This window comes from Lissotriton vulgaris, chromosome 5 (genome assembly GCF_964263255.1).
Source record: "Lissotriton vulgaris chromosome 5, aLisVul1.2, whole genome shotgun sequence".
In the NCBI taxonomy this organism is placed as follows: domain Eukaryota; kingdom Metazoa; phylum Chordata; class Amphibia; order Caudata; family Salamandridae; genus Lissotriton; species Lissotriton vulgaris.
In genome coordinates this window covers 852,832,890-852,859,583 of record NC_141693.1, presented here as the reverse complement: position 1 = coordinate 852,859,583, position 26,694 = coordinate 852,832,890, and the positions used below count along the sequence as shown (strand labels likewise).

The 26,694-nt window shown below is 46.7% G+C and overlaps 1 protein-coding gene across 4 annotated transcripts in view; it reads left to right on the top strand.

Annotated features, from left to right (window-relative positions):
- The window catches only part of LOC147711698 (mannose-binding protein-like), a 271,707-nt gene that overhangs the window by 110,620 nt on the left and 134,393 nt on the right, over positions 1-26,694 (top strand). For all 4 annotated transcript variants that reach the window (XM_086922418.1, XM_086922415.1, XM_086922417.1 and 1 more), the window contains one exon: positions 16,794-17,013. In XM_086922418.1, the coding sequence (XP_086778544.1) occupies positions 16,815-17,013 (199 nt within the window). In that variant the 5' untranslated portion in view covers positions 16,794-16,814. The remainder of the gene's footprint in view (positions 1-16,793; positions 17,014-26,694) is intronic.

The following is a 26,694-nucleotide window of genomic DNA, read 5'->3' as shown; positions in this document are numbered from 1 at the left end:
ATAGTCAAAGCAAAGATGTATGGTCCAACAAAAAGGAAGAGGGAAACGGTAGTGTGTAGGAAGCAAGAACTACAACACTGCGCTCTCTAAGTAATGACCCAGTAGAGAATCTTTGGTGAAGGTCAAACAGAAAAACGTAGTTGCGACCACCACTGAATTCTGCCAACAACACACCCCACGGTGCACTACACAAAGAGAACTGGGGTAGCCTGTAGTTACCTCACTACATGCCCAGTTATGGAGGTCCTTTGAAATACACAGTTATACAACGGAGACGCGTAGTTGTCCTTACTACCGCGCTCCGTTTTAATAGTACAAAAACGATCCCCGATGTGAACGCTAACACGTGGTATAGACCGCCACTGTGCTCCGCCACACACAATTCAACCAAACAGGAATTCATCAAAGGTAGAATTCTGTTAGAAAACAGTCACAGAACCTCCCTTAACAATCCGTTCAGGCAGTAATCAGCTGACCGCACCGGCGGCCGAAGAGTTTAGAGCGGCTTTACCTGAAGACGCGTGAAGTCCGTCTACCGCCAAGGACAGAACACGGAAGCGCTCCCCACTGAGCCTCAGGGGGGGGGGGGAACCGGGGAAGGTGATAGTCCACAGGAGACACGATAGAAAAGCATGCAGAGCGTCCGCTCTCATGCCGGTGCAGAACAGAAACCAGAATAACGCGCAACAGGAAGCGCGTCTGTGCCCCAGATAAACTTCCTGCAAGTCTCCCGCCTACTCATGGGAAATGTAGTTTCATAGTACGGTAGGCGCTTAGGGGCTGCGTAACCTGACAGAAGGTATAGTAGATAGAAAAGGAGAAATTGCTTTTTTTCTAGGTGTCCCCTCACTCACCAGGGTTGCCCCTTGGTGACATGCTTCATCATTGGGGCCATCCCAGTCCTCTACGGCCTGGGGCGTGCTGCGACTTGCGAATTACGTAGGAGCACTTACAAATGACTATGTGTGGTGCAGATGTGATAGTGGAGTGGACTAAGTGATGTGTTAAGGGATCAATTTAGAAGCCTAGAGAGAGCCAAGAAATGCAGTCACAGTCAGAGAAAAAGGCAAGGGATACTGTATCTATGTGGTTGTAGTGGTCCTGTTGGAAGTGGTAAGTAAGTTGCCTGCAGAAAAAAAATCCTCCTATTAGCGGCACTCCTCCATTGCAGCCGACGCTTCGTCCATCGATGTTGGTCACCAGAAGACACCCTGTAAAAAAAAGCACAGCATAGACAAACAATTGAACATAAACAATTCTTTGGGTACAAACCTATCCATCAATCTTTGAAAGTGCATGCACTACTGCATGCATGTCAGTGAAAAGTAAGTAGTACATTCGACAACTGTGGAAGAAAGAATGGAACAGTAAAGGGCCTATGTGTAAATTATTGATAACGATATTCAACATAAGGTCTCTGTAGCCAGATACCTGAGAGCCTTGCTGGTCACTATAAATCCATTCACAACAACACTCAGTGGGGTTGGTCTGGAAGGTATAGTAGATAGAAAAGGAGAAATTGCTTTTTTTCTAGGTGTCCCCTCACTCACCAGGGTTGCCCCTTGGTGACATGCTTCATCATTGGGGCCATCCCAGTCCTCTACGGCCTGGGGCGTGCTGCGACTTGCGAATTACGTAGGAGCACTTACAAATGACTATGTGTGGTGCAGATGTGATAGTGGAGTGGACTAAGTGATGTGTTAAGGGATCAATGTAGAAGCCGAGAGAGAGCCAAGAAATGCAGTCACAGTCAGAGAAAAAGGCAAGGGATACTGTATCTATGTGGTTGTAGTGGTCCTGTTGGAAGTGGTAAGTAAGTTGCCTGCAGAAAAAAAATCCTCCTATTAGCGGCACTCCTCCATTGCAGCCGACGCCTCGTCCATCGATGTTGGTCACCAGAAGACACCCTGTCCACTGCCTGCCTGATGCTGAATTGTGGCTCGCTACTGTGAAGCCGACTCCATCCTTTTTTCCCCATTGCAGAGACTGAAACCCGGCCTGTAATTATTCAACGAAAAACAGGAAGTGATATAATATTACAACACCACTGATAAATAAATATAAGGTATGTAGGCTGTGGAGTGCAAAAAGTCACAATTTGATTTTCCTAGTAGACAGTACAATATTTTTGAAAGTGCGTACTCTGAGTCACCTTTTGAAGGATAAATAAGTATGGGCAAATTAATGTAGCGGATCTTGCCCCTCAAGCTAGGTGTACTGTAAACTGTGTTTTAGAACAAAATTAGATCTTCCTAGCAGTGCTCCCACCCAGACCCTTACTAAAGCCAGTCGCAAAAATGTAGAAGACCCCCAATCAAATCTCAAAAAACGAGGCCTAGCAGAAAACTGGTGACAAAACTTACTTTGAAAGTAAAAGTAGGCCGAAGTACCCCCTTCCTAATTACCCATTACCCACCGTGGATTGCATTCAAACCACTTGCAAGCAACCAAGCAAAAGTAGCCATAGCCAGCATCGCTCCAAGACTCGAAATCCCCCCCACTCAAACACATGCAATAGAAATACTGCTAACCCTAACGAACCCTAAGTTAAGAATAGTGGCAAAGGCTTTCTTTAACTATGCCAAATCCCCCCTTTCCCACCATGGATTTTCTTCAAATGACTTGCAACCAAAATTACACATTCTCACGAGTGCTCTAAGACCCCAGAACTCAGTTGGAAAAATCTAGAACACCCCGAAACACATGCAATCCTGCTGCTAGGGCTAACCCTAACGAACCCTAAGTTACAAAAAGTGCCAAAACTAAAGGCTTTTCCGCGCGGATTTTGTCCCAACCACTTCTACCCGGTATTAGACCTTCCCAGGAATGCCCCAAGACCCGGCACAACCCACCCGCCAAGAAGCATAACACCCCCAAACAGGCCAAAAGCAAAATCTCATACTTGCAATATTTCTGGGCCTTCGGTCCAAACGCGCTGCGTAGCTAGGCCATAAGTCGGGGTTGGCACGACGGATTTCCTGAAAAGCAAATGCAATCAAGATTAGAGTGTCCCAGCAGTGCTCCCAGACCACGAAACTCACCCACAAACACCAGGAAGCCCCCCAAACAGGCCCCCGAAAACGCTACATAGAGCAAAATGTCAGAAATAGCCAAAAAAAAAAATCGGCCTGGATTTTGTCCCAACCACTTCTACCCGGTATTAGACCTTCCCAGGAATGCCCCAAGACCCGGCAACCCACCCGCCAAGAAGCATAACACCCCCAAACAGGCCAAAAGCAAAATCTCATACTTGCAATATTTCTGGGCCTTCGGTCCAAACGCGCTGCGTAGCTAGGCCATAAGTCGGGGTTGGCACGACGGATTTCCTGAAAAGCAAATGCAATCAAGATTAGAGTGTCCCAGCAGTGCTCCCAGACCACGAAACTCACCCACAAACACCAGGAAGCCCCCCAAACAGGCCCCCGAAAACGCTACATAGAGCAAAATGTCAGAAATAGCCAAAAAAAAATCGGCCTGGATTTTGTCCCAACCACTTCTACCCGGTATTAGACCTTCCCAGGAATGCCCCAAGACCCGGCAACCCACCCGCCAAGAAGCATAACACCCCCAAACAGGCCAAAAGCAAAATCTCATACTTGCAATATTTCTGGGCCTTCGGTCCAAACGCGCTGCGTAGCTAGGCCATAAGTCGGGGTTGGCACGACGGATTTCCTGAAAAGCAAATGCAATCAAGATTAGAGTGTCCCAGCAATGCTCCCAGACCACGAAACTCACCCACAAACAGACGGAACCCCCCGTAAGAGCACCTCAAAGGCAAGCAAGTCATCAAAAACACAAAAAAAATTCCGCCTGGGATTTGGTCCAAAACACTTTTATCCGGTATTAGAGCTTCCCAGCAATGGCCCCAGAGCCGTCAACCCAGGAGAAAACGAGTAGAAGACCCCCAAACAGCCAAAGAGCAAAAGTACAAAAATGGGGACTTAGTCAATTTTTCACAAATTTCCCAAATCATTCAGCGCGCGCTCTGCAGCTAGGCCCTAAGTCCCCTCTGCCACCATGGATTTGCTTCAAACCTCTTGCAAAGTAAAGTATATATAGCCAGCAGTGCTCCCAGACCACGAAACTCACCCACAAACACCAGGAAGCCCCCCAAACAGGCCCCCGAAAACGCTACATAGAGCAAAATGTCAGAAATAGCCAAAAAAACAATTCGGCCTGGATTTTGTCCCAACCACTTCTACCCGGTATTAGACCTTCCCAGGAATACCCCAAGACCCGGCAACCCACCCGCCAAGAAGCATAACACCCCCAAACAGGCCAAAAGCAAAATCTCATACTTGCAATATTTCTGGGCCTTCGGTCCAAACGCGCTGCGTAGCTAGGCCATAAGTCGGGGTTGGCACGACGGATTTCCTGAAAAGCAAATGCAATCAAGATTAGAGTGTCCCAGCAGTGCTCCCAGACCACGAAACTCACCCACAAACACCAGGAAGCCCCCCAAACAGGCCCCGAAAACGCTACATAGAGCAAAATGTCAGAAATAGCCAAAAAAAAAAATCGGCCTGGATTTTGTCCCAACCACTTCTACCCGGTATTAGACCTTCCCAGGAATGCCCCAAGACCCGGCAACCCACCCGCCAAGAAGCATAACACCCCCAAACAGGCCAAAAGCAAAATCTCATACTTGCAATATTTCTGGGCCTTCGGTCCAAACGCGCTGCGTAGCTAGGCCATAAGTCGGGGTTGGCACGACGGATTTCCTGAAAAGCAAATGCAATCAAGATTAGAGTGTCCCAGCAATGCTCCCAGACCACGAAACTCACCCACAAACAGACGGAACCCCCCGTAAGAGCACCTCAAAGGCAAGCAAGTCATCAAAAACACAAAAAAAATTCCGCCTGGGATTTGGTCCAAAACACTTTTATCCGGTATTAGAGCTTCCCAGCAATGGCCCCAGAGCCGTCAACCCAGGAGAAAACGAGTAGAAGACCCCCAAACAGCCAAAGAGCAAAAGTATAAAAATGGGGACTTGGTCAATTTTTCACAAATTTCCCAAATCATTCAGCGCGCGCTCTGCAGCTAGGCCCTAAGTCCCCTCTGCCACCATGGATTTGCTTCAAACCTCTTGCAAAGTAAAGTATATATAGCCAGCAGTGCTCCCAGACCACAAAACTCACCCACAAACACCAGGAAGCCCCCCAAACAGGCCCCCGAAAACGCTACATAGAGCAAAATGTCAGAAATAGCCAAAAAAAAAAATCGGCCTGGATTTTGTCCCAACCACTTCTACCCGGTATTAGACCTTCCCAGGAATGCCCCAAGACCCGGCAACCCACCCGCCAAGAAGCATAACACCCCCAAACAGGCCAAAAGCAAAATCTTATACTTGCAATATTTCTGGGCCTTCGGTCCAAACGCGCTGCGTAGCTAGGCCATAAGTCGGGGTTGGCACGACGGATTTCCTGAAAAGCAAATGCAATCAAGATTAGAGTGTCCCAGCAGTGCTCCCAGACCACGAAACTCACCCACAAACACCAGGAAGCCCCCCAAACAGGCCCCCGAAAACGCTACATAGAGCAAAATGTCAGAAATAGCCAAAAAAAAAATCGGCCTGGATTTTGTCCCAACCACTTCTACCCGGTATTAGACCTTCCCAGGAATGCCCCTAGACCCGGCAACCCACCCGCCAAGAAGCATAACACCCCCAAACAGGCCAAAAGCAAAATCTCATACTTGCAATATTTCTGGGCCTTCGGTCCAAACGCGCTGCGTAGCTAAGCCATAAGTCGGGGTTGGCACGACGGATTTCTTGAAAAGCAAATGCAATCAAGATTAGAGTGTCCCAGCAATGCTCCCAGACCACGAAACTCACCCACAAACAGACGGAACCCCCCGTAAGAGCACCTCAAAGGCAAGCAAGTCATCAAAAACACAAAAAAAATTCCGCCTGGGATTTGGTCCAAAACACTTTTATCCGATATTAGAGCTTCCCAGCAATGGCCCCAGAGCCGTCAACCCAGGAGAAAACGAGTAGAAGACCCCCAAACAGCCAAAGAGCAAAAGTACAAAAATGGGGACTTAGTCAATTTTTCACAAATTTCCCAAATCATTCAGCGCGCGCTCTGCAGCTAGGCCCTAAGTCCCCTCTGCCACCATGGATTTGCTTCAAACCTCTTGCAAAGTAAAGTATATATAGCCAGCAGTGCTCCCAGACCACGAAACTCACCCACAAACACCAGGAAGCCCCCCAAACAGGCCCCCGAAAACGCTACATAGAGCAAAATGTCAGAAATAGCCAAAAAAAAAAATCGGCCTGGATTTTGTCCCAACCACTTCTACCCGGTATTAGACCTTCCCAGGAATGCCCCAAGACCCGGCAACCCACCCGCCAAGAAGCATAACACCCCCAAACAGGCCAAAAGCAAAATCTCATACTTGCAATATTTCTGGGCCTTCGGTCCAAACGCGCTGCGTAGCTAGGCCATAAGTCGGGGTTGGCACGACGGATTTCCTGAAAAGCAAATGCAATCAAGATTAGAGTGTCCCAGCAGTGCTCCCAGACCACGAAACTCACCCACAAACACCAGGAAGCCCCCCAAACAGGCCCCCGAAAACGCTACATAGAGCAAAATGTCAGAAATAGCCAAAAAAAAATCGGCCTGGATTTTGTCCCAACCACTTCTACCCGGTATTAGACCTTCCCAGGAATGCCCCAAGACCCGGCAACCCACCCGCCAAGAAGCATAACACCCCCAAACAGGCCAAAAGCAAAATCTCATACTTGCAATATTTCTGGGCCTTCGGTCCAAACGCGCTGCGTAGCTAGGCCATAAGTCGGGGTTGGCACGACGGATTTCCTGAAAAGCAAATGCAATCAAGATTAGAGTGTCCCAGCAGTGCTCCCAGACCACGAAACTCACCCACAAACACCAGGAAGCCCCCCAAACAGGCCCCCGAAAACGCTACATAGAGCAAAATGTCAGAAATAGCCACAAAAAAAAATCGGCCTGGATTTTGTCCCAACCACTTCTACCCGGTATTAGACCTTCCCAGGAATGCCCCAAGACCCGGCAACCCACCCGCCAAGAAGCATAACACCCCCAAACAGGCCAAAAGCAAAATCTCATACTTGCAATATTTCTGGGCCTTCGGTCCAAACGCGCTGCGTAGCTAGGCCATAAGTCGGGGTTGGCACGACGGATTTCCTGAAAAGCAAATGCAATCAAGATTAGAGTGTCCCAGCAATGCTCCCAGACCACGAAACTCACCCACAAACAGACGGAACCCCCCCTAAGAGCACCTCAAAGGCAAGCAAGTCATCAAAAACACAAAAAAATTTCCGCCTCGGATTTGGTCCAAACCACTTTTAGTGCTTCCCAGCAATGGCCCCAGACCCGTCAACTCACCTGCAAAGAGGTAGAACAACACCCCCACAAGTGCTGAGTCTTTCTTCATTGGGCGTAAACCAGCCCTCTGCGTTGATGGAAATAGGAGTCTGGAGGAGGAGGATAGAGGAGCATGTTCTTCTGAACTTGTGAACCTGAGGAATGCAGACTGCGGCACCTTCAAATAAATTAGCAAACAAGTGAAGACAGTTCTGCTGATGGGCTTGTTTTTGTGATTATCTGATTAAAGTTTGAATTATATTAACTGTGCACAACAAAGAAAGACAGACACACAGGAATAAAAGTGAATAAGGATGAAAAAGAAAGTTATTGATTCGTTGTCTCATTTTCAGGGCTCGAAGTCGGTATCACGGTCCAGGAATAAGAATAAGGCTTCGTCATCATACTCTGCAAATTCAGACAGGGAGAGCTCAGTGCCACCTGACAGAGTAGAAATTCCCTCATCTATGTTGCTGGCCACCTCTTCATCCGGCACACTCTCTCGTACTCTGAAATCTGGTGGTATGAGGTGCTGATTCATCTTGATCATTGTTAACCTCTCCACATTTTTGGGCGAGAGGCGGCTCCGTTTGGGAGTTACAATCCCACCAGCCGCACTGAAAACCCGTTCAGAAGACACGCTTGCGAGTGGGCAAGACAAGTAGTTTAAAGCCAGGTTGGTGAGCTGTGGCCACAATTCTTTTTTCCCATGCCAATACGCCAATGGGTCAGAATTAACATAGACCTCTGTTGAGTCATTCCGATAGTCCTTCACCATCGACTCAAGGTCCTCATCCAAGGTTCCTCCACTTTGCTTAGCTCTTGCTGTGCCTCTGACCTTTTGAGAACCAAACCCACGCAGAGCTAGCCAATCCTCTTCAGCCTCCAATGTTTCTGTTGTCTTTCGTGCAGATGATCCGGTTGCCGGTGTCTTTAACGGCTGAGAGGTCACTTGTGCCACAGCCACAGGTGCAGAAGTGGATTGTTTTGACTGGGGATGGCCTGCTGATGTACTGCCATTTCCTTCAATTTCCAGCCGTTCTGTTTCAAACTTCTTGGCTGACAAGGCTAGCCAACGTTTGTACTTTAGAACATGTTCATCATCAAAAGGAAAGAATGCTTGGCCTGCCAGCGCCTTTTTGTAGCGTGGATCCAGAATAGTAGCACAAATGTAATGCTGTTCTGAGTGGATCTTTTTAAGACGTTCATCCCCTTGTAGGAGCTCTAATAATTGCTCGGCCAGAAGCAAAGAGTCTTGGTTTTTATCTTTTCTAAACACAGAACACACCTCCTTCAGTTGGTCCTCCAGCATGTACAACAATGGGATAGCTTTTCCCAAATTAGAGTCCTCCTTGCTGACTGCACGCGTGAAGAACTCAAAAGGACGAAGCATGCGTGTCAGGCTTTCAACTATGTTCCATTGCGGCCCACCCATCCTCAGCTCCTCTGCACCCTCTTTAAGGAAATATTGATCGAGTTCCGTATACTGCTCATACAGACGCTCAAGCATGTAGAAGGTTGAGTTCCAACGTGTTACCACCTCCTGGATTAGTGCTTTCACTGGCATTTGATGTTGATATAGCAGGCTCCTCAGCTGCTTCCGGGCCTTAAAAGAATGGCTGAAATGCTTGCACATTTTTCGGCAGGTGTCCAATACACCGTACGCTGCACTGCCTTTATTACCCAAGAATTTTTGGACAACCAGGTTTATACAGTGCGCCAAACACGGCACTCTGAAATAGTAACCGTCCCTCATGGCCTTAACTATATTGGAGCCATTGTCCGTGGAAACATAACCAACCTTGCGTTTTAGTGGGGACAGACAGTTAAGGACCTTTGTGTTAAAGACATCCAAAATGTTTTCTGCTGTGTGACGTTTCTCCAAACCAAACATGGCTAGTGTTGCATGTTTCCGAGCACCTTTAAAAACAATGTTAGTGTCAACACCTGAGTTTAGCTTTGCTTTAGCCCCTGAAAAAGAGACCCAGTGTGCAGTGATGCACATGTAATCAGCGCCTGCGCCACTGGTCCACATGTCTGTTGTCAGATGTATAGTGTGAACAGCACTCTTCTGCAAAGCTGCCCCAATCACCTTCAGAACATCTTCATGTAGTGCTGGAACCGCAACTCGTGCAAAATAGAACCGGCTAGGAACCTTCCATTTAGGGCAGAGCGCTGTCACTAATTCTAGAAAACCAACCCCTTCTACAAAAGAAAAAGGGAGAAGGTCCAGAGCTAGCATTTTAGCCAGCTTAGTGTTATACAGACGGGTCATTGGGTGGTTGCGTTCATATTGCGCTTCTGTAAACAACATCTTTTTAATGTTGCCCTGGACCAAGGATTTACGGGATGATGATGATCTCTTCGACCCAGTTACGCTCGCTGATGAACATTTCCGCATTGATGTCTCACTCTCTCCCACACTTTTAGTGTGGCTCCCATGGGGTGTGCTGCTGACAGGGGAACTGGGTGTAAGTGAAGTGTTTGAATCGTCTTCTACCTCCTCGTCATCACCAGATGAAAAAACAACGTTTTCATTGCGTGCAATTGCGGCTTCCTTGATCGTGTGTAGGTGCGCAAACCATTGGACATCGTGCGTTCTCCTAAGATGACCTCTCTGGCCTCCGGTACCATAGTTGGAACCCAACTTACCACGACTAACTCGAAGCTTACAAATGCTACAAATGGCTACGTTTTCATTTTTTGGGCAAACACTAAAGAAGTCCCAAACTGGAGACTTGAAATGTCTTCGGGGCGGAGGAGGCGGCGATACTGGTGGTGGTGGTCCTGCTGATAATGCCAGATGAAGTGGAGGATGTGGATTGCCGAACTTCAGTACGTTTTGCACTTTCACCACCACGAATTGAGGTCGAGGACGAGGTGGGTACCTTCTTGCGAGGAAGAAATATGGAAGCGGGAGGTTTTGGTGTACTACTTAACTCCAAATCTAATGATTCCATTTCCATTGCCTCCTCGCCGACATCATCATCACGCTCAGCAGCTTCTCGGGATAGGGTCAAAATGTCTCTTTGCTGCATGCCCGGTGGGGCTGCAGTGACCTTTGTGATGACTGGCTCGTCGTCATCGTGAGAGGCTTCATCACCAGCAGTATCTGTCACTTCTTGTTGAGCCTCATCACACTCCATAGGTTTGAGTTTTTGGACGACCTTCCTTTTACGCTTAGGTACCGGTGTCAGATCATGGTGTGCCTCACTGTCAGACCGCAGTTGTGGTTCCCAAGACAGATCACTTGCATCAGAAGGAGGTGGGCTTGAAGAAGATGTAGACACCCCCCTTGATCTTTTCCTTGCTAGGGATGTGGAAGACAATGAATGATCATCAGGAGGAGTGGCTTCCAATGATACCTCGGCTTCATTGTCGATTTCCTGATGTGCCCCTACTTCGGGAGGAACAACTATTGTGGGCACTTGTGAACCTCCATGCACCTTTGCTTGCGCATCTCCTTTTGCTGCCTCTCCTTCCACATGTACTTGGGCGTGTACTTGCACATGGTGTTGTTGTTGCGGCTGTGTTGATTCAGGGACATTGCTGCTACTTTCTTGCGATGAGCCAACATCACTGGTCGATGGTGATTGGAGAAGTACACTGACTGCCTCTGAAGCACTCAAGGGCTTTGACTTAAGTTGGCTTGGTGGTGGAGGCACTGAACCCAATGGAGCAGGGGTGCTGCTCCCAGCTTGGTCCCCAGCAGAACCTGCTGCAGCAGGCGTACTTTTTTTTTTGCTCCCAAAAAACGTGGCGGGTGGCACACCAGCCTCCTTGGTAACTTGCTTCTTCTGCTCCTTACTAGCAACTTTCTTGCTAGAGGAGCTACGGAGAACTTTCTTTGGGGGCGGGGCCATCTTCTTCAGAGCAGGTCAGACAGCAGGCTGCAGTTGCACGAATTGTAGAGTTGTCTGAGGCCAGACGTGACGTCGCGTGACGTTATGCTGCACACACACACCGCTGCAGGACTTCTTCCTGGCACTGGTGGTTCTCTTGAGTCTTGTGCACCTAAAAAAAATGGAAGACAGAGGAACATCAGTTCAGTTATAGAGCACAAAAAAAATCGAAAAACACTGCAAAATCAGCACAATCCCAATCCATCCATGCCCTCCATAATGTTTAAATTCAAGACAACCCACAGAAAGACTAGGCCCATGCAAGACTCACTAGTACCCCTGGGCATAAATAAAGGTTGAAAAGTAGGCAAAATGGTTGGAGGCCTAACAACAAAGCCTGCATTCAAAATGGCCACTTGCCTCCTAGCACATGGCCAGGGCCTGCCTGTACCAGCACTCAAAATGGCCCCCACCCACATGGCCTGTCCCCATGAACACCCCCAAAAATCGAAAAACACTGCAAAATCAGCACAATCCCATTCCATCCATGCCCTCCATGATGTTTAAATTCAAGACACCCCACAGAAAGACTAGGCCCATGCACCACTCACTACCCCTGGTCAAGGCCCCAACAACAGGTCAAAAATCGAAAAACACAGAAAAATCAGCACAATCCCATTCAATCCATGCCCTCCATGATGTTTAAGTTGAAGACAGCCCACAGAAAGACTAGGCCCATGCTAGACTCAAATACCCCTGGTGAAAAGGCCACAAGTACAGGCCCAAAAAACGAAAATCACTGAAAAATCTGCACAATCCCATTCCATCCATGGCCTCCATGATGTTTAAATTCAAGACAACCCACAGAAAGACTAGGCCCATGCAAGACTCACTACCCCTGGGCATAAATAAAGGTTGAAAAGTAGGCAAAATGGTTGGAGGCCTAACAACAAAGCCTGCATTCAAAATGGCCACTTGCCTCCTAGCACATGGCCAGGGCCTGCCTGTACCAGCACTCAAAATGGCCCCCACCCACATGGCCTGCCCCCATGAACACCCCCAAAAATCGAAAAACACTGCAAAATCAGCACAATCCCATTCCATCCATGCCCTATATGATGTTTTAATTCAAGACACCCCACAGAAAGACTAGGCCCATGCACCACTCACTACCCCTGGTCAAGGCCCCAACAACAGGTCAAAAATCGAAAAACACAGAAAAATCAGCACAATCCCATTACATCCATGGCCTCCATGATGTTTAAATTCAAGACAACCCACAGAAAGACTAGGCCCATGCAAGACTCACTACCCCTGGGCATAAATAAAGGTTGAAAAGTAGGCAAAATGGTTGGAGGCCTAACAACAAAGCCTGCATTCAAAATGGCCACTTGCCTCCTAGCACATGGCCAGGGCCTGCCTGTACCAGCACTCAAAATGGCCCCCACCCACATGGCCTGCCCCCATGAACACCCCCAAAAATCGAAAAACACTGCAAAATCAGCACAATCCCATTCCATCCATGCCCTATATGATGTTTTAATTCAAGACACCCCACAGAAAGACTAGGCCCATGCACCACTCACTACCCCTGGTCAAGGCCCCAACAACAGGTCAAAAATCGAAAAACACAGAAAAATCAGCACAATCCCATTACATCCATGGCCTCCATGATGTTTAAATTCAAGACAACCCACAGAAAGACTAGGCCCATGCAAGACTCACTACCCCTGGGCATAAATAAAGGTTGAAAAGTAGGCAAAATGGTTGGAGGCCTAACAACAAAGCCTGCATTCAAAATGGCCACTTGCCTGCCAGCACATGGCCAGTGCCTGTAGCTGCACTCAAAATGGCCACCAGCCACATGGCATGCCCCTCCCCATGAACACCCCCAAAAATCGAAAAACACTGCAAAATCAGCACAATCCCATTCCATCCATGGCCTCCATGGTGTTTAAATTCAAGACAACCCACAGAAAGACTAGGCCCATGCAAGACTCACTACCCCTGGGCATAAATAAAGGTTGAAAAGTAGGCAAAATGGTTGGAGGCCTAACAACAAAGCCTGCATTCAAAATGGCCACTTGCCTGCCAGCACATGGCCAGTGCCTGTAGCTGCACTCAAAATGGCCACCAGCCACATGGCATGTCCCTCCCCATGAACACCCCCAAAAATCGAAAAACACTGCAAAATCAGCACAATCCCATTCCATCCATGGCCTACATGATGTTTAAATTCAAGACACCCCACAGAAAGACTAGGCCCATGCACCACTCACTACCCCTGGTCAAGGCCCCAACAACAGGTCAAAAATCGAAAAACACAGAAAAATCAGCACAATCCCATTCAATCCATGCCCTCCATGATGTTTAAGTTGAAGACAGCCCACAGAAAGACTAGGCCCATGCTAGACTCAAATACCCCTGGTGAAAAGGCCACAAGTACAGGCCAAAAAAACGAAAATCACTGAAAAATAAGCACAATCCCAAGCCATCCAGCCCCTCCATGATGTTTAAATTCAAGACACCCCACAGAAAGACTCAGTCCACCCACCACTGAGTACCAGGCCCCAAAACAGCCCAAAAATCGAAAATTCCAAAATTTTAATTGCAGCAACTGTATTGCCCCAAACAAACTTACTTGTAAAATTTCTAATCCAACTGTGATCCAAAGAAAGTCAAAAAGGCCTCAAATCCAAAGATCCAGCAGCATCCACAAAAAGTAATCCTTCCAGCTGCACATCCAAATGAAAAGTGACCAGGAGATGGACAAAGCACTGGGAGGAGCCTGCTGAACAGGAACAGGAAGTTGAAGACTATGGGGCACTTCCTTCCTCCCACCCCCCTGCCCCCCTCCCCAAAATGGACTCCTCGCTAAAAAAGTGCAGGCAAATGTCAAACTAAGGAGTTATTCACATAAAAATCATCATTTCTAGAAGGTTTATGCTGCTTGCTGGTGGATTTCTTGTGCAGAATTGCAAATTTATATTTTCGCTCGCCGCATCTCAAATCTCGCAATTGCGAAGTACCGCGAGACGAGATCTCGCCGTACTCGCGTTGACAAACTATCGCTGGCAAGCCGCGATGACGTAATCGCGCTCGCCAATTCCCGCGGGATCACACAGCAAGATCCAAAATGGCTCAGCACTCGCAAACTATCGAAAAAAACAACTCGGCAAACGATGATAAACGCCGCGCGCCGCAAAAATTGTATCACCAACGCCGCGCGCCGCCCAAAAAATCCGCTGCGTGCGAATTTGCGGATTTTGCGGGAAATCCGCAAATCTCGCGGATTGCGGATTTCCCGAAAATCCGCAAAATCCGCGAGCGTAACGGATTTTCCGCCCATGCTTAGTCTTCGTCTCTTGGAAATCAGAAAGTGCGGACACGAGCTCCTGTCAAGGGGCCAGTGTTATACCTTTTTTAACTAGCTATGTATCTAAATTCTAAATCACACCAAAAAATCAGCTTCGCAATTGGCTGAGCCATGTCAGTCCACCAACGTGTCACTTGTTCGTGACCAAGTCCGGGGCACATCATAAGCCCCTATTGTTCATAGAATCCATCCTTCCAACTTCCTTAAGTTTGCAACATTAAACTAGGCAAGAGGACATTTAACATCCTGTACTTGGCAAGCAAAGCAGGCTCACTGTCCTTGGCGCAATCCAAGAACCATGAAATCTCGACCGACAATAGTCCTGCACATTATTATTTTTGACTTGGCAGGAACCATTCTTTGCACGTGAGCAAAAGCTTTACTCTGGTCAAATCTTGTCCTTAGCAGCTCTGCCAGGCAGCCATCTTACAAGGAAGGCCCACTCGATAACTAATATTTAAACAAACACAAGACAGTAATTAATTAGAGAATTGAGACCCATTCTGTTTCCCACCCACCATAGCTAAAATTAACCCATTAGTTTATGTTAACTAGCAAAAAGCACACTTATGCAACGAGAACATATCTACCATTCTTCTTTTAGACCAGCAGGATTTTTCATGAACCTGTGCAAAAATAAAAAGACACGACATAGACAAAAGCACATATAAAATAAGCACATGCTATTAACTAAACAGCCGCATTAATGTTGACAAGGACATTAGACATGGTTAATAAATTATTTTTAAACATACTTGCAGATGCAACATAAAGCAGATAGTATTAGTCCCACGTGTTTTCGTTCACATTTTATTCTAGGTTGGTTAATGAAAACCATGCACAAACACATTAATATAATGATTGATTATGGAAATATGACTTCACGAGTCAGAATAAATTCATTTCTGAAACTCGCTCCATCAACTGCAAACCTTTGATTATCTATATGTGGAGTCTGACTGTTTTTGAAGCTTGCATAATTTTCTTCTATTGAGATAAAGATAATTTTATCTTTATATAAACCTGGTGTAGTGTCCTTTTGTGCATGCTTTTACTGTGTACTGTTGGCGTGTGTTGTACAAATATTTTTCATGTTGCCTCTGAGGTTAAGTCTTCCTGCTTTGCACCAAGCTACCATGTTGGAAGCAGTGGTCCCTACTTGGAGTAGGGTACATACCCCGGCCAACTAGAGACCCCAGTTCTAACAGAGCCTCTCTGGAGACAGACTTGACCAACTTGGAATCTCCATACAAGAGTACACGATCAACACACAGTGCTATTACTTGAAGCTCTGTCTTAGGATATATGCGAGCTCGAAGCACAGTTTCCTCTTATACCCAATTAAATGGAATCCTTGCTTGTTTCCCATCGAAAGGTAAAGATCCGATCTTGTCTTGGGGAGCTTGTACAGGAATCTCAGGGCCGCTTTCTCATTCTTGCCATCCAAGCAAGACCGCCAAACAATAATTGGGGCTTTGGCCTCTACGTAAAGCAAATATTCAAATAATGGTTACATTTGCCAGTTGTTAATGTATTTAGCTACAAATAATAAACCACTTGGTTCCACCATTGACCGTCAGAATGAGATTCAAATCTTGGGGCTTTCTCCTCTGGACTCTGAAATTGTTATTTAATGCCTCCTTATATCCACTCTACTGTTTCATAAACCCGTGCAATCTTTTTAAATAAATTGTATTGCATTTTTAAAACCTTATACCGTAGCATCTATACCAATACACCTGCATCATTTTCAGCAATTACATTATATGTACAGTTATCACTTGTTGTTTTCACATATTCACTCATTAATTTTCCGGCCCGAATTTGTTTTATCCACTGTAAGTTCCATAATCATCACTAAATCTTACATGCACCATTCAATTCAAAGGCCATGCATTCTTCAGTGCAGTTTGCTATTTCATCTTTCATTGACGTGTTTTGTCTTCATGTACATTCAATACAAATCCCAGATTTCCATCTGCAGACTTATTTCATGCTTCTTAAAATTTTCACTGGCTGGCATGGTGCCAACAAACTTATGTGGTGAAGAAGGCAAATGGCATGAACGATGACATTGTGATAAACCAGTTTAAAGAGATGTGATTGCTAGGTTTATTACCACTCATAGCAGTGCTTGTAGGAATTATTGACACATCTCTGGCTAAAAGTGAACAAATGCACTGTGCAAAGTTATATGCTTTATGACCCCGGAACTGATCATCTTTGCAGGTTTGACAGGGTGAAGGTATCATGGCTGTTCTCCAGTCTACCACATTCCTGCTGCTGGGAGCATCACTGGTCATATCTGTAAGTGTTGAAGTGATGAAGGACTCGGAAAGCCCCAACACCTGCTCGTTGATTGCTTGTGGAACACCTGGGAACAATGGGCTGCCTGGCAGAGATGGCCGAGATGGCAAAGAAGGACCAAAAGGAGAGAAAGGGGACCCAGGTACTGTTCATTTAGAGACCATCTTATTTTCCCAGTGGAATATATTTGCAACGCCAATTTTGCTTCCATTTTAAGATCCTCCTCTACACCTTTCTAATACGAATGGCACCAGTTGTGGTATTTTGAAAGGAGGCCATCATTTCAGGAACCTAAAAAGGGAAATGTATCAGTTCCACTAGCAACAGCCTCTGATAAAAAATAAAACAAAACTATGGGGCAGATTTATGTTGCCTGACGCATCTCAGCAAATCAGCAGAGATGCGCCAGGAAAGATACGGCAGGCAAGTTTATCCTTGCGCCACCCATGATGCGCCGCATTTACAATGCTTCAGAAAAGGGGGTGGTGATGAACAGAGTGTCTGAATTAAGCAGACCACTCTTACCCAGTCCAAAGATCAGGGCTTGATCCATCACCGTTATTTATCTCACTGCACCATTCCAGCTCAGAACCTGGCTATATGCAAATCAGTCTGTCCCTGGCCCAGTGCATCATGGGAACAGGGCAGACTAAACTACCAAGCCAATTCTTCACCAGAAAGGAGACAAGCTACTGGGGACCGGTTTCTGGCATTTCAGCCGTCTTCGGCCCGGCTTGCTTGAATCCTGATGATGCAGTGAGAAAGGGACTCATGTCTGAGTATACCCTGCCACACATATAGTGGCCAAAAATGATTCAGAAAAGGGGGTGGTGATGAACAGAGTGTCTGAATTAAGCAGACCACTCTTATCCAGTCCAAAGATCAGGGCTTGATCCATCACCATTATTTATCTCACTGCACCATCCCAGCTCAGAACCTGGCTATATGCAAATCAGTCTGTCCCTGGCCCAGTGCATCATGGGAACAGGGCAGACTAAACTACCAAGCCAATTCTTCACCAGAAAGGAGACAAGCTACCGGGGACCGGTTTCTGGCATTTCAGCCGTCTTCGGCACGGCTTGCTTGAATCCTGATGATGCAGTGAGAAAGGGACTCATGTCTGAGTATACCCTGCCACACCTATAGTGGCCAAAAACGATTCAGAAAAGGGGGTGGTGATGAACAGAGTGTCTGAATTAAGCAGACCACTCTTACCCAGTCCAAAGATCAGGGCTTGATCCATCACCGTTATTTATCTCACTGCACCATCCCAGCTCAGAACCTGGCTATATGCAAATCAGTCTGTCCCTGGCCCAGTGCATCATGGGAACAGGGCAGACTAAACTACCAAGCCAATTCTTCACCAGAAAGTAGACAAGCTACCGGGGACCAGTTTCTGGCATTTCAGCCGTCTTCGGCCCGGCTTGCTTGAATCCTGATGATGCAGTGAGAAAGGGACTCATGTCTGAGTATACCGTGCCACACCTATAGTGGCCAAAAACGATTCAGAAAAGGGGGTGGTGATGAACAGAGTGTCTGAATTAAGCAGACCACTCTTACCCAGTCCAAAGATCAGGGCTTGATCCATCACCGTTATTTATCTCAACTGCACCATCCCAGCTCAGAACCTGGCTATATGCAAATCAGTCTGTCCCTGGCCCAGTGCATCATGGGAACAGGGCAGACTAAACTACCAAGCCAATTCTTCACCAGAAAGAAGACAAGCTACCGGGGACCGGTTTCTGGCATTTCAGCCGTCTTCGGCCCGGCTTGCTTGAATCCTGATGATGCAGTGAGAAAGGGACTCATGTCTGAGTATACCCTGCCACACCTATAGTGGCCAAAAACGATTCAGAAAAGGGGGTGGTGATGAACAGAGTGTCTGAATTAAGCAGACCACTCTTACCCAGTCCAAAGATCAGGGCTTGATCCATCACCGTTATTTATCTCAACTGCACCATCCCAGCTCAGAACCTGGCTATATGCAAATCAGTCTGTCCCTGGCCCAGTGCATCATGGGAACAGGGCAGACTAAACTACCAAGCCAATTCTTCACCAGAAAGGAGACAAGCTACCGGGGACCGGTTTCTGGCATTTCAGCCGTCTTCGGCCCGGCTTGCTTGAATCCTGATGATGCAGTGAGAAAGGGACTCATGTCTGAGTATACCCTGCCACACCTATAGTGGCCAAAAACGATTCAGAAAAGGGGGTGGTGATGAACAGAGTGTCTGAATTAAGCAGACCACTCTTACCCAGTCCAAAGATCAGGGCTTGATCCATCACCGTTATTTATCTCACTGCACCATCCCAGCTCAGAACCTGGCTATATGCAAATCAGTCTGTCCCTGGCCCAGTGCATCATGGGAACAGGGCAGACTAAACTACCAAGCCAATTCTTCACCAGAAAGAAGACAAGCTACCGGAGACCGGTTTCTGGCATTTCAGCCGTCTTCGGCCCGGCTTGCTTGAATCCTGATGATGCAGTGAGAAAGGGACTCATGTCTGAGTATACCCTGCCACACCTATAGTGGCCAAAAACGATTCAGAAAAGGGGGTGGTGATGAACAGAGTGTCTGAATTAAGCAGACCACTCTTACCCAGTCCAAAGATCAGGGCTGGATCTACAATGCGGCGCACCATGGCGCAGGAATAAACAGATGCGTGTCGCATCTAGGGAGTAAAGTTGGCGCAGTGCTGAAGTTGTGTTGCATGCGGCACGCAACTCCAGCACTTTCCCAAGTTGTCCTATCTGTTAACGTGGTGCGTCAAGCCTTACGCCTGCTTCAAGCAGGCGCAGGGTTTTGACGTATCAGCGTTAGTAAAGTGACTCAGTGAAATCTTGTAGATTTCACTGAGTCACTTTCCGGGGGCGTTCCTTCGCAGGAACGCCTCCCCTTCGTGAAAACGCCCACATTAAACGTGCCGCAGGTTTCATGTGGCGCAGGGCTTCACAACGTGACGCATCTGAGAGATGCGTCACGTTGTAAATACCCCGCACCATGGCGCATCTTTTGCGCCGCCGGTGCGTCACGAAAGTGACATAACGGCGGCGGAAAAGAGGCACAAGGGGCTTGTAAATGTGCCCCATTGTCTTTATTTAGAATGTTTAATGTCTCTTGTATCCCTATATGAAGAATAGAAAATGGTTAAAGTGTGCATTTACTGACTGACTTACACCTAACCATCAAGAAGGTCACTTACGTGATCCCTTTTTCTCGAACCTTCTGACCACCCTTGCTGCCCAGCACTTGGCCGTTACTTAGACAGATTGTTACGCGTTGCTTTTATAAATTGCTGTTTTACCCAAAGGCACTGGAAATAGGGGGTGGGGGGCGCCAAGTGTGAAAGGAAAGTCTGTAGCATGTTAAATGTTTCTAAACACGACAAAACTTGAACTGTACAAATATTCGAAACTCACAGCAGTTAGGTAAGTACAAATAAAGCATGTTGATTTGTTATTCTGAAGTGTGGTCGAAGCAGACATTTCAAAACAGAATCAAAACAATTTAGGACACTTTACTCGGTGATGTGCAACTCATCAAAAATAATCACGGAAGCCTCCAACACCCTCGAAGCTAAAAACAGTCATGAACCTCTAAAAAAACGACCAGCATTTAGCCCCCGAGGCTTGCTTTGACTATTACATTAAAAAAGTACTCAACCACCTCTTCTGTGGATTTTTTCTCTATTGTTAAGAGTCTCTTAGACCCAGGGTCATAGTTACTGAGAAGTGAAGGAGTGTGCCGTCATCCTTCTTGACTTAGCGCCGCGCTCCGCCACTTCGGAATGGCAGGCTGCACCATATTTACAATGATATGATGCAGCCCTTCGTTTCCCCCTGCACTGGCACAAAATTTAGCTGCTTAGCGCGAACACAGGCACCACCATAGTGCAAGGGTGTCAGCGTTGAAAGGGAAGATTGTTTATGTGCAGGAAGGTGTCCCTTCCGGTACAAAAACAATCTTTAAATGGAGTTTTGTAACTTATATGTGTGCTGTTGGAAGCAGCACACATAGAAGTTGCAAAACGTCATTGTTTTTAAAATGATTGTTTATGTGCAGGAAGGGACACCATCCTGTACTTAAACAATCAATACGAGACACACTAATGCACACTCTAATGATTAAACAGTAGTGTCAGTATGGAAAGTCGCACATTAGAGACAACCGCCTATTTATTTAGAGACAAATAACAGGTATTCTTGGAAACAGTCATCGGAAAGGTGTCTTTAATGTTCATGAAAACCAGCCGATGCGTGTTTCGTCGCGTAAGGGACAGTCTTCCCGCGACTCCTCAGGGCTGGGGGGGATACAAAGGAAGGTGATGGGGTACATAGTGACATTTTGTACAATAGCATATGATCATGTACTTGGAAGTTGTGATCCAAACCAAGGGAAAACCACTGCAAACGTGAATCAAACAAAAGAGCGTGAAGGTGGGTGGTAGAACTGTTTGCTTAGAGCAGCCTTTAACATGCGCAATAAGTGGTATTTGACACGGCGGTGGAAAGGGAAAAATGAGATAATGAACGCAAATACTGTTGTGAACAACAGTGAAGGACACGCCCGAGCAGTGTTATACAAGGAGTGTCCAGATATCAAAACATGCAAGTGTGAACAAACACTAGGCTAACGCGATGGGTAGAGCATACCTAAGAAAAATTGAAGTTTCATTGGGAGAGTCTAAAATACAAAAAGCACGTATACACCTGGACTGTGAAATAAAAGGCTGAATGTTCGAGAATTCTAAAGACGTAAAGACAAAAACAGAGCAAAAAATATAAGAGCAGCACTGTGCAGATTCCAGTGTCAACATATTATGAGGTGCACCGGATTGGTCAAAGGTTCGAGAGAACTGAAAGTAGCTGCTCACCTCTTAGTATGTTAAATCTGTGGTGCGGGAAATGACAGGGTAATTCAAACTGTAGTACACTCCTAATAACGTTGTGAAGGAGCTACGCCAAGTCGCGTTGAACATGGAAAGTGTATACTCTAAGGGGAAAGAACATTTTTATATAATAAAAGGAAGTGAGAGTCAAACTGAAATTCAGAATGGAAAGCATGGTGATGTAAAAGGTTCAGTGCCATAATCTTACAAATGGTGCCAGCGAGAAATAAGTGATGGAAATCCATAATTAGGAGGGATGCAGGGATTAACAGGTTATCTTCCATGGTCAGTAGACCGCACTGGGGCAAAGCTAGCTGACCGATCAATAAATGCTCTCGGCAAGCTGGAGTCGTCAAATATGAATTAAAAACATGAAAAGGGCGTGGGCATCCTGATCCGCCTGGGACGACTCCTGGTGGCCTCCCGCCCTGGGCACCGCACCCAAACCGACAGACCATGCACGAAACCTGGGCTTCATCCTGGACTCCTCCCTCTCCATGACCAGGCAAGTCAACAGCGTCTCCTCGGCGTGCTTCAACATCCTACGCATGCTACGGAAGATCTTTTGGTGGATCCCCTCAGAGACCAGGAAGACCGTCACCCAGGCCCTCGTCACCAGCCGACTGGACTACGGCAACGCCCTCTACGCCGGGACCACCGCCAAGCTCCAGAAGAGACTCCAGCGGATCCAAAACGCCTCAGCCAGACTCATCCTCGACATCCCACGATCCAGCCACATCTCCGGACATCTGAGAGACCTTCACTGGCTTCCCATCAACAAGAGAATCACCTTCCGCCTCCTCACCCACGCACACAAAGCCCTACACGACCTAGGCCCGAGCTACCTCAACAGCCGAGTCAACTTCTACGCTCCCAAACGCCACCTCCGATCAGCCAACCACGCCCTCGCCGCCGTCCCCAGCATCCGAAGAGCGACTACAGGAGGAAGGTCCTTCTCCTACCTGGCCGCCAAGACCTGGAACTCCCTCCCATCCGACCTGCGCCTGACCCAAGACCACCTCTCCTTCAGGAAGAAGCTGAAGACCTGGCTGTTCGAGCAGTAGCGGCACCCCCCCTCCCCAGCGCCTTGAGACCCTACGGGTATGTAGCGCGCTCTATAAATGTCATTGATTGATTGATTGATTGATGTCCGGAGGCAATTATTTGACCTAAGGCCGGAAACATCGTGAGTGATAGCCAGCAACAAACAGAGCTGGGAGCACAACCAGAGAGCTTAGGAAGTGTTGCCAGTGAATAACTATTCAGCTAAGTATCTCCATCGTCGGTTAATCCGGTGAGTGTCATCAAAAAGATACCTGGCGATATATAAACTGGACCCAAAACGTCATTACATTAAACGACGGGGAGGGGGGCCGTGGGGAAGGAAAAACTACAGGTGGCTAGAGGCGCGGACGGCAAATGAAGTGTAGTTCACAAACTATGATGAAAAGCAAAAGTAAACTATGTCCGCACTTACTTGAACGAAATCAAAAGAAATATAATCATGGAGTATGGGGGTAAAGAAAAAGCTCGGACGGTATTCAGAATGTGCAGCCCTGTGGAGAAAAAAACTAAATGAATTGGAGCTAACGCGCCGAATATGCCATGCCTTAGGACAAAAGCTCCTGAGAACATAAATCGGAGTGGAAGCGGCAAAACTACGAGTCACAAAATGCCGCCTGACGGAAAAAGCTGATAAGAACTTTCTAGGGTAGTAGGACGGGTGCATCCATTCCCTGCTCCTCACTCCGTGTACGGGGATAAGGTCATGTACCAGGAGAACTGAGTACACATAATTCAGTTTTGCTTGTAACATGTTGCTGCACCTCATTTAAATACACTAAAAAGTTTTTCCACATGGTTGTACATCTGTAACTACCAATGGGTTATTTGGAACCATAGAGTTGTTTATCATGTAATATCCTCAGATACACATGGAAATTTTGGTTTTCCTTTGCTTTACATACACATATCATATCTCGTGCCCCTGTGAGTGACTGGTGGACAAGACTAGGCACCATAATACCTGCTGCCTATTGGCTATCACAATTGTTTTCACAGGGTAACATCTTGAATTGATATTGAGAACTGTTCTATACTATGACATTTCAATCAGCCATGGTAACATCACCAACCATATGCATATGTTGTCACTGAACATGCATGTTACTTACACAGAACATGAAAGCGTTGTGCTTAGTTTAAACACTATGTTATTCTTCTTGGAAATGTTGTGGTGTTTTATATCCTATACAATTGATGTGCAGTATTTGTCGCATTTTCTTTGAACAATTTTATCTAATATGAGGCTACATTGTTTATGGCCTTTGTTGTACGTAATTTTGATGTCACCCGTAATAATCGTTTTTCAATAGTGTTTCCCTCACAGTTTCGTACAGTTTCTTGAAATGAATATTTAAGTGGCTGTGCATGTAACTGTACTATTTATAACACAGCTGTAGCATGGTTATACACACAATCACTTTAGTCGAACTAGAACAACACTTCACGTCTATCCACACTTAATCACAATGTGTTGTTATGATTATTTATATTGGTGCATTATCCTTGCATAAACCCTCTTAAGCCCACATTTTATTACGGGATGTCCACAGCTCTGATCGTTTTTGCCGTCTTCTTCCAAACGCTGTTAGTTACTTAGGACCTTTGGAGATTTACCACATGCTAAAACGTCGTGTTTATCGTACTTTGGTGCCTTAGGTCTACATGACCATTTGGATCTTTGAAGCTTCTTAGCTCATGCCTGCATACACCGACGAGCATTACAGTCATGTGATTTGATTACCGATAGCTACAGTGCCGGCCGTGCTCATGTCATACTTGGGTTAGAGTTCTAGCTAACCCACATCCGGGTCCTACAAGCGCTTCGGGGTTTGGTTCTTTTGTCCTTGTAATCACTTCCGATGGTTACGTGACCCGTGAACTTATCCCCGTACACGGAGTGAGGTGCAGGGAATGGATACACCCGTCCTACTACCCTAGAAAGTTCTTATCAGCTTTTTCCGTCAGGCGGCATTTTGTGACTCGTAGTTTTGCCGCTTCCACTCCTATTTATGTTCTCAGGAGCTTTTGTCCTAAGGCATGGCATATTCGGCGCGTTAGCTCCAATTCATTTAGTTTTTTCTCTACAGGGCTGCAAATTCTGAATACCGTCCGAGCTTTTTCTTTACCCCCATACTCCATGATTATATTTCTTTTGATTTCGTTCAAGTAAGTGCGGACATAGTTTACTTTTGCTTTTCATCATAGTTTGTGAACTACACTTCATTTGCCGTCCGCGCCTCTAGCCACCTGTAGTTTTTCCTTCCCCACGGCCCCCCTCCCCGTCGTTTAATGTAATGACGTTTTGGGTCCAGTTTATATATCGCCAGGTATCTTTTTGATGACACACACCGGATTAACCGACGATGGAGATACTTAGCTGAATAGTTATTCACTGGCAACACTTCCTAAGCTCTCTGGTTGTGCTCCCAGCTCTGTTTGTTGCTGGCTATCACTCACGATGTTTCCGGCCTTAGGTCAAATAATTGCCTCCGGACATCAGGATGCCCACGCCCTTTTCATGTTTTTAATTCATATTTGACGACTCCAGCTTGCCGAGAGCATTTATTGATCGGTCAGCTAGCTTTGCCCCAGTGCGGTCTACTGACCATGGAAGATAACCTGTTAATCCCTGCATCCCTCCTAATTATGGATTTCCATCACTTATTTCTCGCTGGCACCATTTGTAAGATTATGGCACTGAACCTTTTACATCACCATGCTTTCCATTCTGAATTTCAGTTTGACTCTCACTTCCTTTTATTATATAAAAATGTTCTTTCCCCTTAGAGCAGAGGTCTTCAAACTTTTGGATGCCGAGACCCCCCTGTCAACATTTTCAAGCGTGAGGACCCCCTCCTGACAAAAATTTCTAAACGTCTAGGTTATGAGGATGGCGAGAACCAAATTATGCGACAGGCTTGACTAAATTGTGTGAGTAGAAAATGTAAATAATGTTCTGTGATGCTGCATATTTTGGGGTAGCATTGCTTTATTTAGAATTTTTTTAAACACAGTAATACTGAGGAAAGATTTCACCCCACCAGTACCAGTTTATAACCAAAATACAGCAATTAAAATCAGAAAGATGTCTAGTCAACCTCTGTGAAGGGCCTCCCAATCCGCAGGAATACGCGCTGCCACATTAGAAGCTCACCTGGCCATGGCCGGGAGCAGCAAGGGTGCATTCAAACCGTGGCGGTCTTGTGCAGAGTTAAGCAGTTTACCCATGCCCCTTTCCTCTCACCCCCTTCCTTCCACTTCCTTCCATCCCTCTCTTCTCTCCTCTCCCGGCCCCGGATCCCTCTCTCACATTGCAGGCAGATGGTTATTAGCCCCAGGACACCTTTTGGTAACAGTAGCGCACTACAATGTAAATAATAAGCAGAAGCAGGGTATCCACTAGACCCGAAATTCGGGGGGGTGGGGGCTTAGCACTCCCAGCCAGGGCTTGTCCAAGCACTGTTAGCATACGGTGCAACAGTCTTTCCACCTTCTCCATGAATTCCCTCACTACCACTCACCAACATTACACCTCATCTCTCTATAGCACCTGTCTGACAAACATTTAATTTTTTTATAGCGCTACTCATAGTTTACTCGCACTCAGTTCTGTGATGTGCATGGTACATCTTCTTTGTACCAGGCACTTTAACCTTCTGCACTGTGTGGGTGACAAGAGTGCCCATGTGACTGCACGGTGAGCAATGCAACAGTGTGAGAGTAGGGTAAAAGGAGTGACTGCAGGGTGAGTGAGGTGACCATATGAATTTGGGTTCAGCGGTAAGTGCAGAGTGGGACAAATTAGTGCATGGTTAGTGATGGCCTTGTTTGAGTTAGCTACAGATTGAGCAGTAAGGGGGGGACAGGTGAG